Below are 17,437 nucleotides of genomic sequence, written 5' to 3'. Positions count from 1 at the left end.
CTCCATCCCCCTCACATGTGCATCCTTGTCACAATGAAGGAGTTGATGATGCAGACTGGGATTCTTCCACGCGAATGAAGCAGTGCTGTTGTATTACAAAACAGCCAGCGTGTCAGTTCCCATTTAATGTGGAATTGTCCATGTTTCATCCTCCCTCTCAAATGTATCTTGTGTTCACTGGAGATGTGGTCAGACACCCTGTGTAACCCACTCCATAGGTTTTCTATGGAGAAAGCGCTGCAGCAATTTCAGGGAGAGGAAGGGCCTCGTGTTGGTGTGCCACAGTGGGGCTCGCTTTGCAGTACTGTCCAAAAGGCCATGTTTTGAGCTGTAGCTGATTTCGGCTTAAACGTGCCGTGTTAGAGAACAGAGTGCCTGACGCGAGTCCTTGACTCTGATTTGGAAAGTTATTTTTCACTAATTTATCCTTATCCTGTTGTGTTGTTTCACTTGTTCACTTGTTAAGTGCTTTGTATTGCAGTTTTGCACCAAAAGTGCTCTATAAATAAAGTTGAATAGAGTTGAGATGACTCCCTTGGTGTCACACATTAATACTAGGCATTCTTTCAAATTACTATCCAACATATGGTAGTTATATCCAGTCAGAGGACTTTTGAAATCATTCAAAATATGATACATGTATATTATAAGGGAGTGTGTGAATGCTTTTTAAATCATTAATTTACCCTTCGAAAAAAAAACAAGACTTTCAAACAATGTATCAGGTAGATGGTCTTTATTGAAATTCAGTTTCAAACTTAAAGTGTTAGTTATGAAGTTATGCAGTTGTGAATAAAAATTGATGGTTGTGTTTTATAAAAACATCTCAGTGAGAGTTCTTTACTGTGTGAAGGAGAAAGGAAGGTCGAGCTCCAGTCTTCTATCACTGACTTTCATGTACGCTTTGGTCTCCTCCGAAGCCTGTTGCAAAAGGTCGGAAACGCTGCTTTGGAACTGAGTCGCCCCATTGATCATCATTTCCATCGGGTATTCAAGGGTACTGTTGAAACTATCCATGTTTATAAGGGCCATGCTGTCAGATACGTCCTTCATGACAGTAACAATATAACGATAGAGGTTATTCATGATGTTAAGCACAGCATCCAAATAATCAGACTTGATGGAATCAACAAACTCCTGAGTTTTGATGACGACCACCTGTGTGGTGTCCCTGATCATCTCGAGCACCTTATCGAGGCTCTCCATGTTTTTGACAAAGTCCACAACCATATTTGAGGCGCTCTTGAAATTGGTCTGTACAATATTAATGACTTGGGCTCCGGTCATGGGATCAGCATTACCGAATCGGAATTCAACAGCGCTCATGGTCTCAGCTAGAGAGTTGAGGTAGCCCTCCGTTTCCCTATTGATAATCTGCATGACTCTCTCTAGCATGGCACCAATGCTGCTGGTCAGCCTCTTGAGGACCTCAGGCAGTGTGGTCATTTCCGCAGAGTCAGGCATGTAGAACCTGGTCTCTGTCAGCACCTTGACTGCAGCATCCAGGGACACCTGCACAGTCTTCTGGTACAGAGCGATGACATTTCTAAAGGAGGTGGACAACTGGCTCATGTCCATGTCGTAGTTCATGGCAAAGTCGTAGGTCTCTCCAACAAAGGTGGTTACTGCGGCCATCAGCTTCTGGGCATACATTGTGATCTGATACTTTTCAGCAAACATAGTGAATGCAGAAGTGATTGAGGCTAGCCTATCCTTGAGTCCAGAGAGCATGTCTGCGGGCGCGTCCATATTGTATGCAACCTGCAGCGTCATCTTATCATCACCCTTGGGAGATGTTCTGATGACCAATACATCAACGTCATTTTCAGGGGCAGACTGTTGAAAGAGGGAAACAAAAATAAAAATATATAGTTATGCTTTATGAAGACGAGCCCATTCAAAGTGCATTCTTCAAATGGATGTATATATATATATATATATTTTTTTTTTTTGTATATTTATAATACATTTCAATAGTTTGTTGGTCAGTTGTGTACATCAACTCCCATTAACTTTCTGTCCCTTTCTCCAGGTCCTCAATTTTATTATTTAGGCAGTAGCATGACGGATTAACATACCACCAAAAACAATATGTGTAACATACTCTAACTAACAAATATTATATTGCTTCAATACTTACAGCGTAGCGACTGTACAGTCTAGCACTCAGAGAGGGGAGCCTGGTGTTGACCTGAAGACCCAAGAATCCAGTGGAAGGAGTTGACACAGAGGCACTGATTCCATCTCTGCCAGCAGCATAGCGGAAATTTGCATCGGTGAAAGTAGAGCTGGTGATGTCCACATTCAGGGTTTGGCGAGAAATACTAATAAACACAAAGAAAACCAAATGACGAAATGTACATCTGTTATAATTCTCACATATTGAAATAAGTTGTCTCTTGGAAAAGAGACCTTAACTTGAACACTGACCTCCCATCTACTTGGCGTTTTCTCCTGAAATAAATAACAAAGGGGTACATTAATCATTGAGTTGAATGAAATATGAAATTCTACATACGACTGTGAAAATGTCACATACCTTAGGGCTTGGGTAATGACATGGTTGACATCCATGGTGACGTCAGTGTGGGTCAGGACTGCTTTATTAGTCATCATCAGAGCTCCATTTTCAAAGTTGGTAGTGGATGAAGCTATAGGGGAATAGTGAAATTATTACTAAAAGGTATACATAACATGTTGTATGCATTAGATCACTTTATGAGCAAAGGGTTTGTGAAAGTTGAGTAACTCACCATCCATGTCATATTCCAGGAAGACAATGGGAGAGGTAGCAGTAGACTTCAATGTAACTTTGAAGACAGGAGCCTCACCCTGGACCTCTGATTCCAGCGTTGTGGTGATCACTGGTGTCACAAGCTTGGCTGAATAATACATTTTCTGCTTGGTTCCAGTTAAGTCCATAGCAATCTTCTCGAACAAGGTGAGATCACCCAGGTCGCTTGGTTGAGATAGGTTGATTTCAATATCAGCCAGGGATGAAATTGGTGTAAGATCCATGGTGGCTTGGGCAACATATTTTCCCCTGGTGTTTAAGGCGGCTATAGTAACCTCATTGTTGCTAGTGCACTTCAGCACTGCAAGTACACGGCTCAAGGAGGCTTCAATTGATGCATTTTCATTCACATCTATGCCAATGACTTTGGTGGAGCCACTATTAAGTTTGTAGTCAGCAATCACTTTTGATGTGGAACGCAGACCTTCTTCATTCAAGTACAGATTGGCATCATTGTCCAGTATTCCCAAAATGACATATTGCATAAGTGCTCTGCCATCAATGTTAGCTTTGGTGGTTGATTCTATGGAGATCTGCTTAAAGGATCCTTCAAATTTCAGGCTGTGGTCTGCCTCTACATTTCCAGAAGCCTCAAATCTGGGCACATTGAAATCACCCTTCATCTGGAAAGTAGAGATGGCACTAACCTTACTGTCTGCATCTAGGTTTTGGGTCACTATTAGGTCGAGAATTGGGGTATTAATTCTTCCATTTGTTGCAACAGACATTTTAGTTTCAAAGGTCTCAGTGTTCATGCCAATGGAGCTGACATGGGTGACAGTAATGTGTTGATTCTCCAGAGACAGGGAGTTGGCCAACTTGATTCCTCTGACGATGGTCAGGCTTGATGTGCCATCAAGCTTGGCCTTCAAGGACTCAAAAACAGAGTTGCTTGTTGCTCCAATGCGAATCACCAAGTCATCACTAGTGTACAGGCCACTAATAACATTCAAATTAATGATGGCAGACTTCACAGATAGCTCTGAAACAAGGTTGCCTGCAGATGGTATTCTGATCAGTTCAGTAAAAGAGTAAATTGGCATGTCCTGGCTCTTTTGATAAACAATCTTAGCATCCACATTGATATTCTGCTCAGTGGTAGTCAGGATGTCTTTCAATCCACTTTGCTCATACAAATTCAGATTTGTAATGGCTGGCATGTCCTGAACAAAGAATAGAGGAAACGCAGGGATGGAGATGGGAGTATTCAAGAAGCCTAGGTCAATGACACTATCTATAGCAGCAGACATAGCAGCCTCATTTTCATTATTGTTAACCGTGAAGTTGTACAAGACTTTGTACTGGTTGAAGCGGGCCAGAGCCATTGTGTTCATTTGCTGGCTGTCAGCGTTGAACATTGCAGAGTAATCATTCTGAAGTTCAATCTTAGCAATTAAAGCCTCAAAGAAGTTTACTTTAGCATTCCCCTTGTTCTGGAAGTCGAAAACAAACTCGGTGGGACGGATCAGGAAATTGATTGCATTTGAAAAGACTCCATCGACTAAACCGTATAGCTCTGCATCATGGTTAGCCTTAACCTCCATTCTCAGGTCATTAAGGGTGCACTGTCCAGATGCCACAAAAAGACTATTCTTTACTGCTGGGCCCTCTGCCTCATTACGGATATTAAATTTGATGTATTGAAGGAGAGCAGATTCAGCAGTCATTTGCTGTTTAATTTTTAACATTGCAGTGATGGTGTCAGCGGAGAACGTCATCTTAACAAGCCTAGGCTCGATATTCATCAACATGATGGTCTTGTAGATGTTTTCGCCTCTGACCTGGACTGTACCAATATTCTTTACTTTCATTGTGAAATCTTCCTGTTCAATAGTTCCCTGCTGGTTTACATCAATGTCACTTGTGAAATCAATGAATGGGATGTTCACCATGTGGTCATACTTTGTCTCCATTGAGACAGTAATGCCACGAGCCAATGAAAGAGAAGCTTTGTTGATAAAATTGGCTGTGTATGGTGTAGTCATAACCTTGACTGTAGTCTGGGCCTGGGACTGGGCCTGAGCTGATCGGCCATAGAAGTTTGCAGATCCCTGATGTTCAACCTCGAAAGCAAGATGGGTTAATTTCAAAGATTCTGCCACAAGAACACGGCTTCTCTTGGGGATTGCAATATCAGCTTTAAATTCAATGATGAAGTTGAGAATGTCAGATTTGGGAGATTTTCCCTCAGAGTTAAAAATGCCACTGAACCGAGGGTTCAAGGCGTTATCTGTAGCGTTTGCAAGCTCAGCAGTGGTCTTAATTGTGTAGATAGGAGTGTGGACTTTCATCTCCCCATAGACTTTGCCAAAGCATGGCACCATGAGCTCACTAGGGATGGTGGGCAGCTTGAGGTCAGGGATCTGGAGAGTCTTAACAAGCTTGTCTACATTCATCACTGGGATTTCAGGGAAGGAAAGCTCAGCAAAGCTGATTTGGGGAATGGTGAACTGAGGCATGGCAGGGAAATAGTTCATGGAAATATCTCCGAAAACATCATCCAAACTGAGCATATTGAACTCAAAGTTGACAATGTAATTAATTAGTTCAATGAGCCTCTGCTTGATTACCTCAAAGGAGATAGTGCTGGCTGGAATAGTGTACAGTCCCATGATAGTGAACTCAGGGATCTCAAGCTGTGTTGATGTTTTGATCTCATAAAGGTTATCCATGCTGATCTTCATTGAGGGAACAACAAGATCAGTACAAGGGAAGGTAAAGGATGGTACTTCCAACTCAGCTGTCTTCAGTCCAGTGATGACTCCTTCAATCATTTGTTTAACCTCACTGATAATCATTTGCTCAGCAAAAACATTCTGTATGACCTCAACCATATTGGTCCAAATGTCAGTGAAGATGGTGACGACCTTACTATAGTACTTGCTAACAAGTCGCAGGTAGGGAGTTAGCACAGCTTCAACATTAATTCCGTCAATTCCCTGTTTGAGGAATTTGGGTAATTCCTTCAGCTGATTAAGAGCTGTTTTGGCCATTTCTGAAAATTTGATTTCTCTTAGTTGTTCCAAAGAGCCTTGAATGGAAGATATGACAAAGTTAATGAAATCTACTGTGGCATCAAGCTTCTGAGAAAGCTCTAGTTTCCTGATAATGTTATTCACACTGTTTGTGAAAAATGTTTTAAAGATATTTGCACCTTCAATAAATTCAGTATACGGAAGCGAATTCACCATTCTTACAAACTCAGCACTCATCCGATTGAGCAATATAATTTGTCTCTCAATTATATCCATGATGTTACTTTCTTTTAAGTATGAGATGCCAACATCTACTAGAAACATGGTATTTTCAAGATGCACCTTAATGTTCAGGTTTGCAATTACAGCTTGGACCATTTCATCAATTTTTAATTTCTGGACAAGCACTAAAATTTGTTCAATGATAGCCATCATCTTTTGGTCAATCTCCATCTTGACCATAAAATCTCTTATTTTAGCATGGAATGCATTTACTTTTTCAAGGATTTGTAATTCCTGGACAATATCTCTAACGTCTCTTGTTATTTCAGAGAAAATCTCAGTTGGGAATCGAGCAATCAGATCCATAATCTGAGTTTCAAAATCCATGGAAGAAATGTAACTCTTGATGTTAGCAACACACTGGGACAAGTCAAAGGTTTCAAAATACTGCTTCAAATCCCTCACAACCATTTCAAGAGTAGACTTGATTTCAAACTTTGCATCAATGTCTTGCAAGTAGGCCATACTGCTGCCCTGCAGCCTTTCAAGATCAATCTGTGCAATGAATTCGATAATGTTATCCATTACTGCCACAACCACGGTCTTGATGTCAAAAATGTCATTCAATTCTACTAGCTTTTGTTGGATGTTCTGAATGAGCGTTTCAGAAAGGGTGCCACTGACAATCAATTCTTTCACCATAACCCAAACTGTTTGGATGGAAGAAGCTAGATCTGACAGCCTTTTCGTGACAAACTCTGTTACTTGTCTTAGATATGCGTCAAGGTCCTCCATTGAGATGGAATAATCTTTAGTAAAATCTGTAAGGTATTGCTTGAGGTAAGTTGTTTTGTCTTCAATACTCAGTGTATTAACAAAGTCACTGACACTCTGATGAAGAGCCTCAAGCCTAGCAGAAACTTGCACATTGTTGACGTAGTTGCGGTATGCCTCTAGAAGACTAACACAAGCTACCTTGATATTCTCGAGGTAAGCAGCCACATCTATATAAGGGATCTGAATCAGTTGACTGTTGGTATTCTTATCGTATTTAAGGAAGCCAGAGATGGTGAATTCCTGGTTCTCGGTGTTGTCCATGTTAAAAGCATTTGTGAAGACAGCGCTTGAAAGTTCTACTCCAATTGTATCTGCATTGTTGAACATATTAAAGTCTTCATTGTAGCCATGGTTATTTAGCTTGGACTTAAGTCTAAATTCAGCCTTCTGCACTTGTGGAGACAGAAGAGTATCTATCTTGTTGTCAATAGTGGTCTCCAAAGAGAATCCATTATCCATCTTTTGGTTCACTGAGGCTCTGTACTCATGTGAGCTGGCAAAGGCCAGGGGCTGGGCCCTTAGGAGGTTTTTGAAATAGATCTGAGCACTGGGCATTCCATAAAGGGCAAGGTCCCCATCTGCATTGAAGACGGTATCAAGGTTGAAGTCAAAAGGTACAACACTAGCTCTCACGTTGTGGTCAAAGCGCATTGGCTGTGAGTTGAAGCGAGCATCATTCGAAAACTTGGCAGCAAGACCCACCACTTCAAGCTCAGTATTATGGCTCATCTGAGTTCCAAACAGCTTTCCACTTGTACTGCATTTAGCATTGGCAGCCAGGTCAGCATAATTGATCTCATATGTGTGTTTAATCTCTTGCTGATAATAAATGGCTTTCATGCTACCAGATAGGTCCATCTTGTACAGTTCTGCCTTCAACTGAGCCTCACTAACAACATTTGCCCCAAGCACTTTCAGGTTGTTATTCATACTGGAGGAGGCAATGTATGGCTTTAAATCAATGGTGATATCTTGAGTGTACAAAACATTCTCAGAGACAATGGTCTCAACATTTGAGTTGAAGTCAAAGCTAGAAGGAGTTACTGTGAGAGTGTTTGCATTATCAAACTTCATGTCACTCAGTGAAGCTTTGTTGTTAATGGACAGAGAAGCTCTGGATGCATCAAGTCCTGCTATAAAGTTGTTCTCCAGCATCAGGGGGCTCTTGAGTGTGCTTTTTCCGCTTGTCTCCAAACCATCCTTGCTCATTTTTAGGGTAGCTGTATGAGTGGCCTCATTTTCTAAAAGCTTCACATTGCCATCACTGCTGAAAACTAAACCATTGACATCTAGAGTTCCGGTTTGCAGAGAGTAGATGCGATTTTCAAATCGGTCAGCATTGGTTTCTACCCTTAAAAGGACTACACCGGCACCAACAGAGCCCTGAGCCTCATTGCGGATCTTCATGCCAAGAGCAAGGGCATTGGTGTCAGATTTTAGGGTTAACCTTTGTTCCTTGAAAGAGAGCTCAGCCACATGAGTCAAGGTGTCTTCAAAGACATTGGTGTTTGACGTAACAGAAAGTTCTCCATTATTTAAGGCTGCAGAGATGATGTTTTGGGCCTGAACAAATGTTGAGTCAACTTTCAAAGAAGAATCTATTTTAGCTTCTTGTCTTGATGGATAGAGGGCAATAAATTGGGTTGAAGTGGTGTCGCCATAGAATGGTCCAACCTTTACCATTGCCTTCAGATTACTATCCCCAGACATTTCTTCTGTGTTCATGCCAACCATGCATATGTGCTCCATGAAAACATTGAGTCCTAAGGTACTTTTTGCTTCAATCTTGCTGCTTGATTTGACACCAGCTTTGTCTGTGAGAGTTTCCTCTAAGATGTTAAAACTGGCTTCAAGGAACTTGTGGGCCAAAGCACTTTTCATCTCGGCCTTGATGGAATCTTGGTTGGTAAACATTCCAGAGCCTATACATATAAACAATCAAATCGATCATGAATGGAAACAATATTTGGTTGAAGTACAATTACAAATGGATGTGTAGCATTTCAATAACAATTGTGGAAAAATTACCTTCAATCCGGAATGAGAGGATATCGAATGAAGATGTTCCCTTCACGTCATACATGGCTGAATGGCTCGGTGTCTGCACAACATCTTTTCCGGCAGCAATTGAGGCTTCCAAATCGTAGATGTTGCTCCTCAGCATAGCTGAGACCTCAGCTTTACCAAAGAGAGGCACTGAAATAGTAATTGTCTCAGGTACAAAGAGCTCTGGGATTGGAATTTGCATTGAGGGAACTTGTAGGCCAAGCTGGGGCATGGAGAGGCTCGGTGTGGTCAGGGCGGCAGGGAAGTTGAGTTCTTCTGTTGACTTTCCTCCAAGAGGGACTGGAATAGCAATCGTGAAGTACTCGTTGTTGAAGTTGTAGACTGCTTTGGCTTTACTGTTGAAATTACAACAAATGGCAATTAATTATGTTTTTAATAATACATATAATAATTTCATTATTTATTTATTTTAGTTGTTGAATTTTGTTTGCTTAACTTACGTGTTCAGGAAAAGTTTCTCTGGCAGAGACATCTCAGGCATGTCAGGGATTCTTATGTTCATGATGTAAGGGATATCTGATGCATACTTCTCCACATAGTTGTTGGTTGCCTAGAGGAATAAAGATAATGTTGATTTTTGAATATTCTTAAAATGAAATTATCCCATGCCCATTTGTTATGTTACTTTAGTTACCTCCACAGACTTGGTGAGTATTTGACGGATCTTCATGTCAGACTCCATCACACTTGAGTCGAGAATGGCATTGACATACTCCTTAATCATGTCAGCATTGGGAAGAATGTTAATTATCTCAGAATTCATGTCAGACTCGACACCAGCTTCAATTCTGCTTCCATCTGAAAAAGATGTGCAAACTAAATGAGCAAAAATGGAAATCTCTGGAAAGGCTCTGCTGCACCAAGTCACTTTTTTGTCAAAGGTTACCTAAGTGTACAAAAAACCTTACCATATTTAAGAGAGAGTTTTTGTTCTGAGGTGCTCTCGAGGAACTTAATGTCACTCTTAAGCTCACATTCCATCTCTTCGCCACGCTTCATGTTGGCTGTGAAGGTGGCATCAGCCTTGATTGAAGGGATAATAAGCTGGACTTTCAGCACACCTTCCTTCATGGCCTTTTGACTTAAAATAAAATAAAATAAAACACAATTTAGTCATGGTACATTACATAGTTAATTTCATGTCCTGGGGATATTATTTTTTTCTTACTTGGCACTGGCAAGAAGAGAGAGTTGTGGGACGTTCTTGTTGATGATGTCAAAGGTGATGGCGTAAGTTCCTTTGCTCTTAGCGCTACCGTCAGCGACCCCCAGCCTGAATCCAGCCTCCACATCATAGTCAGGAACCTGGATGTCGGTGGTCAGGATGTTCTTCCTCCTGTTGTACTTCACAGTAGCTCTGGCTTCCACTGGCTCGTCACCTGTTTTTTCAATACAGTCAAATTCAAAAACTCGAACCAGATAGTCTAATGATTCAATGTAAATTAAAACATAATATTTATTTTCAATTTCTAAAATACCTTCAGCTCTCAGGGTCATCGTCACAGCATCGACCTTCTGGCGGCCCTCCTCGCCCTCCTTTAAGAGTTCATAGGCAATGGTGGCTGTGTACTCATTCACATCACCAGTAGGGTGGATTTCAACAGCAAACCTTGAAGAACAATATTCATTAATTATTATAATATAATAATATAATTATAATTAATTCATGAACCACAACATTACTAAAACGAACAAACAATTGTCTATTTAAGTTGTTGTGGTTTATAACGGCTCATTTACTTGCTGTCTCCAGTGATGGGGAAGTACGGGGATGTCTCCTGAGAGAAAGCATCGGTATACTGCATGGCAATGCAGTACTTCATTCCAGCGAAGAAGACATTGCAGTCATTAGTATCAACTTTGTCCGTCACGGTCGGTGGGAGAGTCTTGAACTCTGCACCGGTCACTGACACCAGTTTGTTGCTGTAATGATTGGATAAAAGGGTTAGGCTTCATATTTGTTGAAATGGGTACCATTATCAAAGGTCCCAGTGCCGCTGCTGAAATTGCATCACATCCTTATCTCTAGACAATATCAAGATTGTTAGCCTGATACCAATCACCACCCTTTACTTGTTTGGTCATTGGGATAATTTATCTAATGCTTACGTAATGCTGAGGACAGTGGTGGGACCCGTGGGAGCAGGCATGCTGATCTTAAAACTGTCAGCTCCCATGGAGATCTTGGCCTGTAGCCCACTCTCGTGGTAAAGCGTGGTATGCATCTCGAGTCCAGAGTTGACATATTCAGGGAAGTGGTAACCGATCTGAGACTCAAACTCAAAGCCAGCAGAGGGCATGAAGCTGACGGCGCTCTATATGGATACAACAAGGGAATAGCTTTTATCTTAAGAAACATAACATATATTAGGGTTACACATATATAATGACGAATGTGCTTTCCATACACTGGAAAGAACATGGAAAACAATTACCATGTCACTGGCAAATTTAAGTCCACCCTTGATTCCTGGGGTGAATGTGCCAGAGAGGGCAACCCTCAGAGGGATTCCATTGGCAGTGGGCAAGAAGAACTCATTATCCATGAAGAGGTAGTGGACAAAGATTTCATTTTCAGTGGTGGTCATAAGGGACTTCATCATCTGTGGAAGAGAGAAATCCATAAGCTTCATTCAGCTTCCATTTCCAAATAGTGCTTTGTATAGGTTGATGGGTTATATTTCAAGATGTACTCACATCACTTGGGAACATCTTGAGCATGTTGTCAATCATCATGGCTGCAGAGTAGGCCATATCCGCCATGTCCTCGGATTTAAGGTAACCAAGCTCATTTCCCAAAAGGCTCAAGTAAACCATTGCTTCAGGGGATTTTTGAGCCTTCAGTTCCCTGACCAGTTTGTTGAGATTACGTCCAATTTCCCTCATCAATCCCTGGGATGCCTAAAGATGAACAAACTCAGTTATTCATACTTCCAAAGTACATTCACAGAGATGCTACTAAAATCTTTGTTTTCCTACCTGTCTCTTCTTCCTGTCCTTCCTCAGAGCAGGCAGCATCTTCCTGAGCATTTCAGTGGTTCCAATGGGCATGTTGTCAGAGACAAAGTACATTGTCCTGAGGGCTGTGTCAGGGAAAAATCCATTCTCTCCAAACAGGGCTTCAACAGTTGGCTCGAACCCTTTGCCCTCCATTCCAATCTAAATTAGAAGACCACTGGTTAATATTATATTTTAGCACATGAAAAGTATTGTCAAAGTGATTATTATTTTTTGTACCTCCATCAGATCAACGTCATAACCAAAGGCTTTCAGGGTCATCTCAAGCATGACTTCCTTTGGCAGGTAGCTGGTTGCCTCAAAGATCATATTTCCCTGAATAGAGCCAATTTTGTAATTGCCGGAGAACTTGGTTGGATCCATGATCATTCCAATCTCATTGCCCTGCAGAGCATTCAGAATCTTCTCCCTCAGTCTGTTGGAAAAAATGCAAACTGGTAAGGTACTTCAGCTATTGGAAATGAAACTGCTATTGCAGGAGTGCTCCAAAAGGGTGTTATTGTTGAAAGGCCTTGCTGCTCAGATGTGTTGACTCAGAAACAACATCTGAGAGGAAATAAGTTGACGTTGAGTTGAGTTGAAGTAGCTCAGTAGGAAATTAGCTAAAAATGCTCCACTTACTCTTTATTCTCGGGACCAGTTGAGGACAGGATGTTGGTAATGTGAGAGATGACAAAGCTCCTGGCCTGTTGGTCTTGATCATTAGGCAAAGAGGCGACCAACTGAGCCAGTTCACTGGGCTGGGGGTCCTTCATCATAACCAGGTAGGCAGCAATGCGCTTCTGCAGTGGGCTAGCACTATCCAGGACCACCTGCATGAGAACTTCCCTACCCTGTGACAAATCAACAGAACTTGAGTTATAAAATAACTAAACAGGGAAAATATTTTGATCATGACCTGTAATAAAAGTACCAACCTCTTCGGGGACAGTAGTCAGTCTGAAGACCTGAATGGCAGCCTGTTGGACAGATGTGTCTGCGGTGGGCTGGTTCACACACTGAATAACAGCGGTTTTCAATGCAGGACTGGCAGCTCCCATGGCTGCACCCATGTTTCCAACAACCTAAAAGGAAGAAATGGTTTTATATTGCCATCTTATGAAATCTCTCCTTTCCAAATGATGCATGCTGAGTAATGAGATTGATGTACTCACCCTCAAGATCATAAACATGTTGTCCTTGTCACCAGTGCAGTCTCCCAACTTAGCTGCCATGAACTCAGCAACAGATGTAATCTCAGGGATCATCTTTCCTTCAGCCTTGTAGAACCTGACAATGCAAAATTGGAATTTATAACATGTACAAATGAAAAATATAAAAAAATATCTCATCATAACCAAAACCAAATTATAATGAGTTTGTGTCAATTTCGCTCACCTCTTGACAATGTTGCTGAGGGCATACATGATGGGCTTGCTGGGCTTGTATTGAGCCATCTCTAGCATATCCTTGATTAGAAGAGGTGAGGGATTGGAAACCAGTCCAAGGGCAAACACAGCAGCATCGACCTCAGTTGCAGACCTGTCGTAGGTCCTAAAGATGTGCATGATGCCACTGCTGCACTCGGCAGTGCCGCACTGGGCCAGAACCTGGAAGGTCAGTGGCACAGACACCTCAAGGGCCTCGCTAATACCGCTCCTCAGGGTCTCAGCCTTCATCCCGCGGCACATCTGCACCAGCCTGAAGAAGAGGTTGGGCCTTCTTGCACCCTCAGTATCTGGCAAAGTGGCCAGTTCTCTAAGGAGAGCCAGACCAGCATCCTTATCCTGGACAACACTCTTGTCATAAACAGCCTCCATGTGCAGGGACTTCTCGTTGGCCTCATCTGCAAATATATCAATTATGAATTATTCTGACATTACACAACACTATCATAATAATTGTATGTTTTGATTCACAGCAATTTTATCTCCCAATGTTGTCCCTCTTCAAGCCTATTACCTAATGCTGCAACCCTGTGCATTGCTGTTCTGAACAATTACGCACAATAGATAGATAGACAATGATTATATCATAACAATAGTGATTTATAAAGCACCAGACTTACTGAAGTCAAAGATTCTGTCGTTGTGAGCCGAAACATCCTGCAGGGTCAGGACTTGTTTTCCAATGCTGGTAACTCCATATTCTCCCCTACAACAAACAACAAATAATTTAGCCAATACAGTATGGATCCTTCAATTGTATGGGCAGGTCAAACATTGAGGATGATTGAGCAATGAAAAGTTGGGACATACTTGTGAGAGTAGGGCACCAGGATGTGTCTCTCAGTGCATGAACCAGAGGTCATGTGCTTGTTGTCATTATCAAACTTGTACTGGCAGGTCTGTGAGCTCCTGATCAGCTGGGCAAGAGGGTAGTGCTGCAAGTAGACAAACATTTAGCCAACTGGATCATTGAACTTAAAGGATTTTAACTGTGGACAAATGGCATGCAACCAAGCATGTAGTGAGTAGGGCAACGTACCATCCCAGAGATAAGGGCCAAGGAGCTTGTTTGGTCTCTCATTGGGACAAATTTGTCGCAGCTAGAAAGATCCCTGCTCACGGTGATGTCTGTTGCAATTGTCTGTCTTTCATTGACGGTGGACTGGGACTTGCATTGGCCATAGATGGTGGGCTATATGAGACATAAAACATCAGTATTTCCTTTATATATTTGATCACTGTATATTCTCTGATTACTCTCTGCATAACTTTTCTTGTGAAGCAAACATACCATTATCTTGTTCTTGTCCTCCTCCACCAGAGGCACCAGCAGAGCGGAGATGATTCCTCTCTTGAAGTTCAAGGTGGAAGGCGTTTCCTCCTCATCAGAGTAGAGCTTCACATCGTTAACTCCCGCAGCCACCACTTTCAGGAGATACCTGGAGAACATAACAGACACATTAGAAACAGTATGTTACTTACATGAAGGGATACAGAGTGTGTTCCCGGTTTTCAATATCTGATGATTTTGTCTGAAGATGTCAAAGATGTCAAATGTTTTTCACTTACTTCTCCATCTCAGCAGCGAAGGCGTCAGACGAGGGAGCTGGAGCGAACACTGGGCTACCGTCAGCCCCCGCGTCAACGACCTCACTCAGACTACACCCAGTGGTACGAACGATGAAGTTACAAGACTGGGGCACTTCAATCTCAACCTTGTTGAAGAATAAAAAACAGTTAACTTTTGCTCACCTCCGTCACTTTTGTTATGGAAGAAGGAAAAAAGGATGGCGGGGTGTGACCTTACCTTGCAGGAGGCCTTGGGTCCATTTTGGAGATTGGAGGCTCCGTTGATTGCATTAAGTGACTCAGTTTCATACAGATATTCATACTTGTGTAGGGCCTTGTATCTCTGATCCACTATATGAGGAAAGAGACATAAAAGGTGATCAAAATGTTTCATTCTGTCAGCGGGCCGGTCAATTGGATGTATACAAAACATACAAAAAACGTTTTTTCCCCATCAACCATCAAATATTAACTCAAACCTACACAAACATGTTGGGAGGTCATCAACTTGTGCAGCTGTAGGGTAAAAGAGTTGAGTATTTTAGAATGTTACAAATACAAAAGAATATAATAGACAAGTGTAAATCATCAACAATAATAATTGTTGAAAAACTGGTTAGATATAAATTATTTAATTAATAAAGACACAATATAATACACTAACAATTATATGAATAAACGTAATTTGTGAAAATAAAAAAATAATTGTTGCAAAGTCTGTGAGCATCATCAAATCTTTCAGCATCATCTTATATGGAAACTAAAGAGGAACTGTCATCTTTCAAATGACCCCAGAAATATCCCCTGGTACTCACAGGCCAGGGCCGCTGTGCTCAGGAGAAGCAGAATGCAGAGCTTAGATTCCCCCATGTTGGGTTCTCTGAGTCTCTCTGCTCTTGGAGGCTTGACGAGGCTGATACCGCAACATCAGGGTAGGCCTTTTATACCCTCAGTTGTACTCATTCACAGCGGCTGCAAAAAGGTACATACAGTACTTTGAAAGGCTCAAAGTCTACTGCACCCTCCAGTGTGGAAGGACAAAGGCAGAAAGTTCACATAGAATTATATTGTTTTAGAGTGAGACACTGGGTAAGCAAAGCAAACAGAACAATACATTCTGATTGATTGGTGATTAAAGAAAAATTAAGATGTCCAATAATTGTTGGTTTAGGAGAAGGGAATTTCAGTTTTCTTTCTTCACTCATTTAAATATGATGGACTTAAGGCAGTCGATTGCAACTGCATAAAAGTTAACAGTGCAGTATTTAACATATATTTAGATGATGTATGTCATTTTTTTATTTTACTGTAATTATTATCAGTAATTATTATCAGAGTTAGGGACTTTTAAAGGGGGACGTTTTAAAAATCTGGACTATTGTTTCAATCAGCAAAGAAGGAGCGAAACATTGATCAATGATACAATTAAACCATTGTTAAGTAACACTCTCCATGACAAACTGTGAGTGATCAACGCATGTCTCAAAGCAAAGTCCCTCTGCATGTGAAAATGATAGCGGTATCAGACCTTTGATGCTCTACAGAGATTCAAGTGAAATAGTGGAAATTACTCTTTCTCTTAATGATAAAAACAGCAAACAAGTTATTGAAGGATAATGGTGTTGTGATTTATTTTTATCAGAAGTGTTTTCATTGTAGTTTAATATATGTTTTATTGATAATGCAAATTGTGCATTTCTCTTGGTTTCTGCAAGAATCTGAATTTGCTGAATTAAACATTCATTCAGTTTGTATTCTCTCTTCTTATTTTAGGAAGGATATATACCTACCTATACACCACAGAAAGGATTGTTCAAATTTAAATCATAATAATAAATTCAGTGGCATTTTTTGCAATTCCTAGTTGATACACTCTAGCATATCTACAATTAACTTGTATCTGTAATTTAATTGATAACCTTTGACTGGCCTTCTGCTGATTTATTTCTTCTGTTTATTTCTTTATTCTATAATTCACAAAAGGTTGGTTAAATAAAGATACAATTTATGTTGTTTGTACAATTTTAGATCTGCCGAAATACATTGCTGTTGCTGCTATTCATATCTATATCTGCTTCTAGTTCACTCAATCTTTATTTAAGTGTTTATGATTTCATCATTTTTCATTGAAAATTAAGTCAGCCGCAGATTTAAGCTCAACTGACTCATAATGTATTTAAAGTATAAAAAATGCATAACATATAGCGCTTTTCAAGGCCCTCAAATTTCTTGTTATGCCTAAGGTACACAACCCTGCTGGGACAGATGCAAAATAATGGTTCCAGATTATTGAAAACGAGGGGAACATGAATTGTGACATTGAATGGTCAAAGAAGTTACATTAATATTCGATCATGTCTGTACTCTCCTTGCTATTGTGTCAAAAACCAAAACCATTAAACATCTCATGTGCACCCTCAGAGCCGGGTGAATTGGATATTTTAGTTCATCCCAACTGGAAAGAACTGTGCTTGCAAATCTTTGTTGCATTAGTCAGATTTAGCCCACTCCAAAGTTGTGTAATGCCC

At 40.9% G+C, this 17,437-nt stretch overlaps 1 protein-coding gene across 1 annotated transcript; it reads right to left on the bottom strand.

The window, feature by feature from the left end:
• Positions 1 to 721: 721 nt before the first annotated feature.
• Positions 722 to 15,848, bottom strand: apobb.1 (apolipoprotein Bb, tandem duplicate 1). The gene is made up of 29 exons (XM_084484099.1): positions 15,725 to 15,848; positions 15,393 to 15,425; positions 15,148 to 15,260; positions 14,910 to 15,055; positions 14,632 to 14,779; positions 14,380 to 14,532; positions 14,151 to 14,275; positions 13,961 to 14,046; positions 13,291 to 13,738; positions 13,068 to 13,182; positions 12,831 to 12,977; positions 12,535 to 12,746; positions 12,133 to 12,328; positions 11,875 to 12,054; positions 11,593 to 11,796; positions 11,331 to 11,498; positions 11,005 to 11,210; positions 10,636 to 10,818; positions 10,374 to 10,504; positions 10,064 to 10,274; positions 9,804 to 9,976; positions 9,530 to 9,693; positions 9,336 to 9,445; positions 8,857 to 9,230; positions 2,754 to 8,750; positions 2,540 to 2,651; positions 2,431 to 2,454; positions 2,141 to 2,324; positions 722 to 1,836 (listed from the first exon to the last, which is right to left on the bottom strand). The coding sequence occupies exons 1-29, from the start codon at positions 15,777 to 15,779 to the stop codon at positions 841 to 843; spliced, it is 11,394 nt and encodes a 3,797-aa protein (XP_084340225.1). The 5' UTR covers positions 15,780 to 15,848; the 3' UTR covers positions 722 to 840.
• Between the last annotated feature and the right edge of the window lie 1,589 nt (positions 15,849 to 17,437).

Source organism: Micromesistius poutassou, assembly GCF_964030765.1.
Source record: "Micromesistius poutassou genome assembly, chromosome: 19".
NCBI lineage: Eukaryota > Metazoa > Chordata > Actinopteri > Gadiformes > Gadidae > Micromesistius > Micromesistius poutassou.
This window is presented reverse-complemented; position numbering and strand designations above follow the sequence as displayed.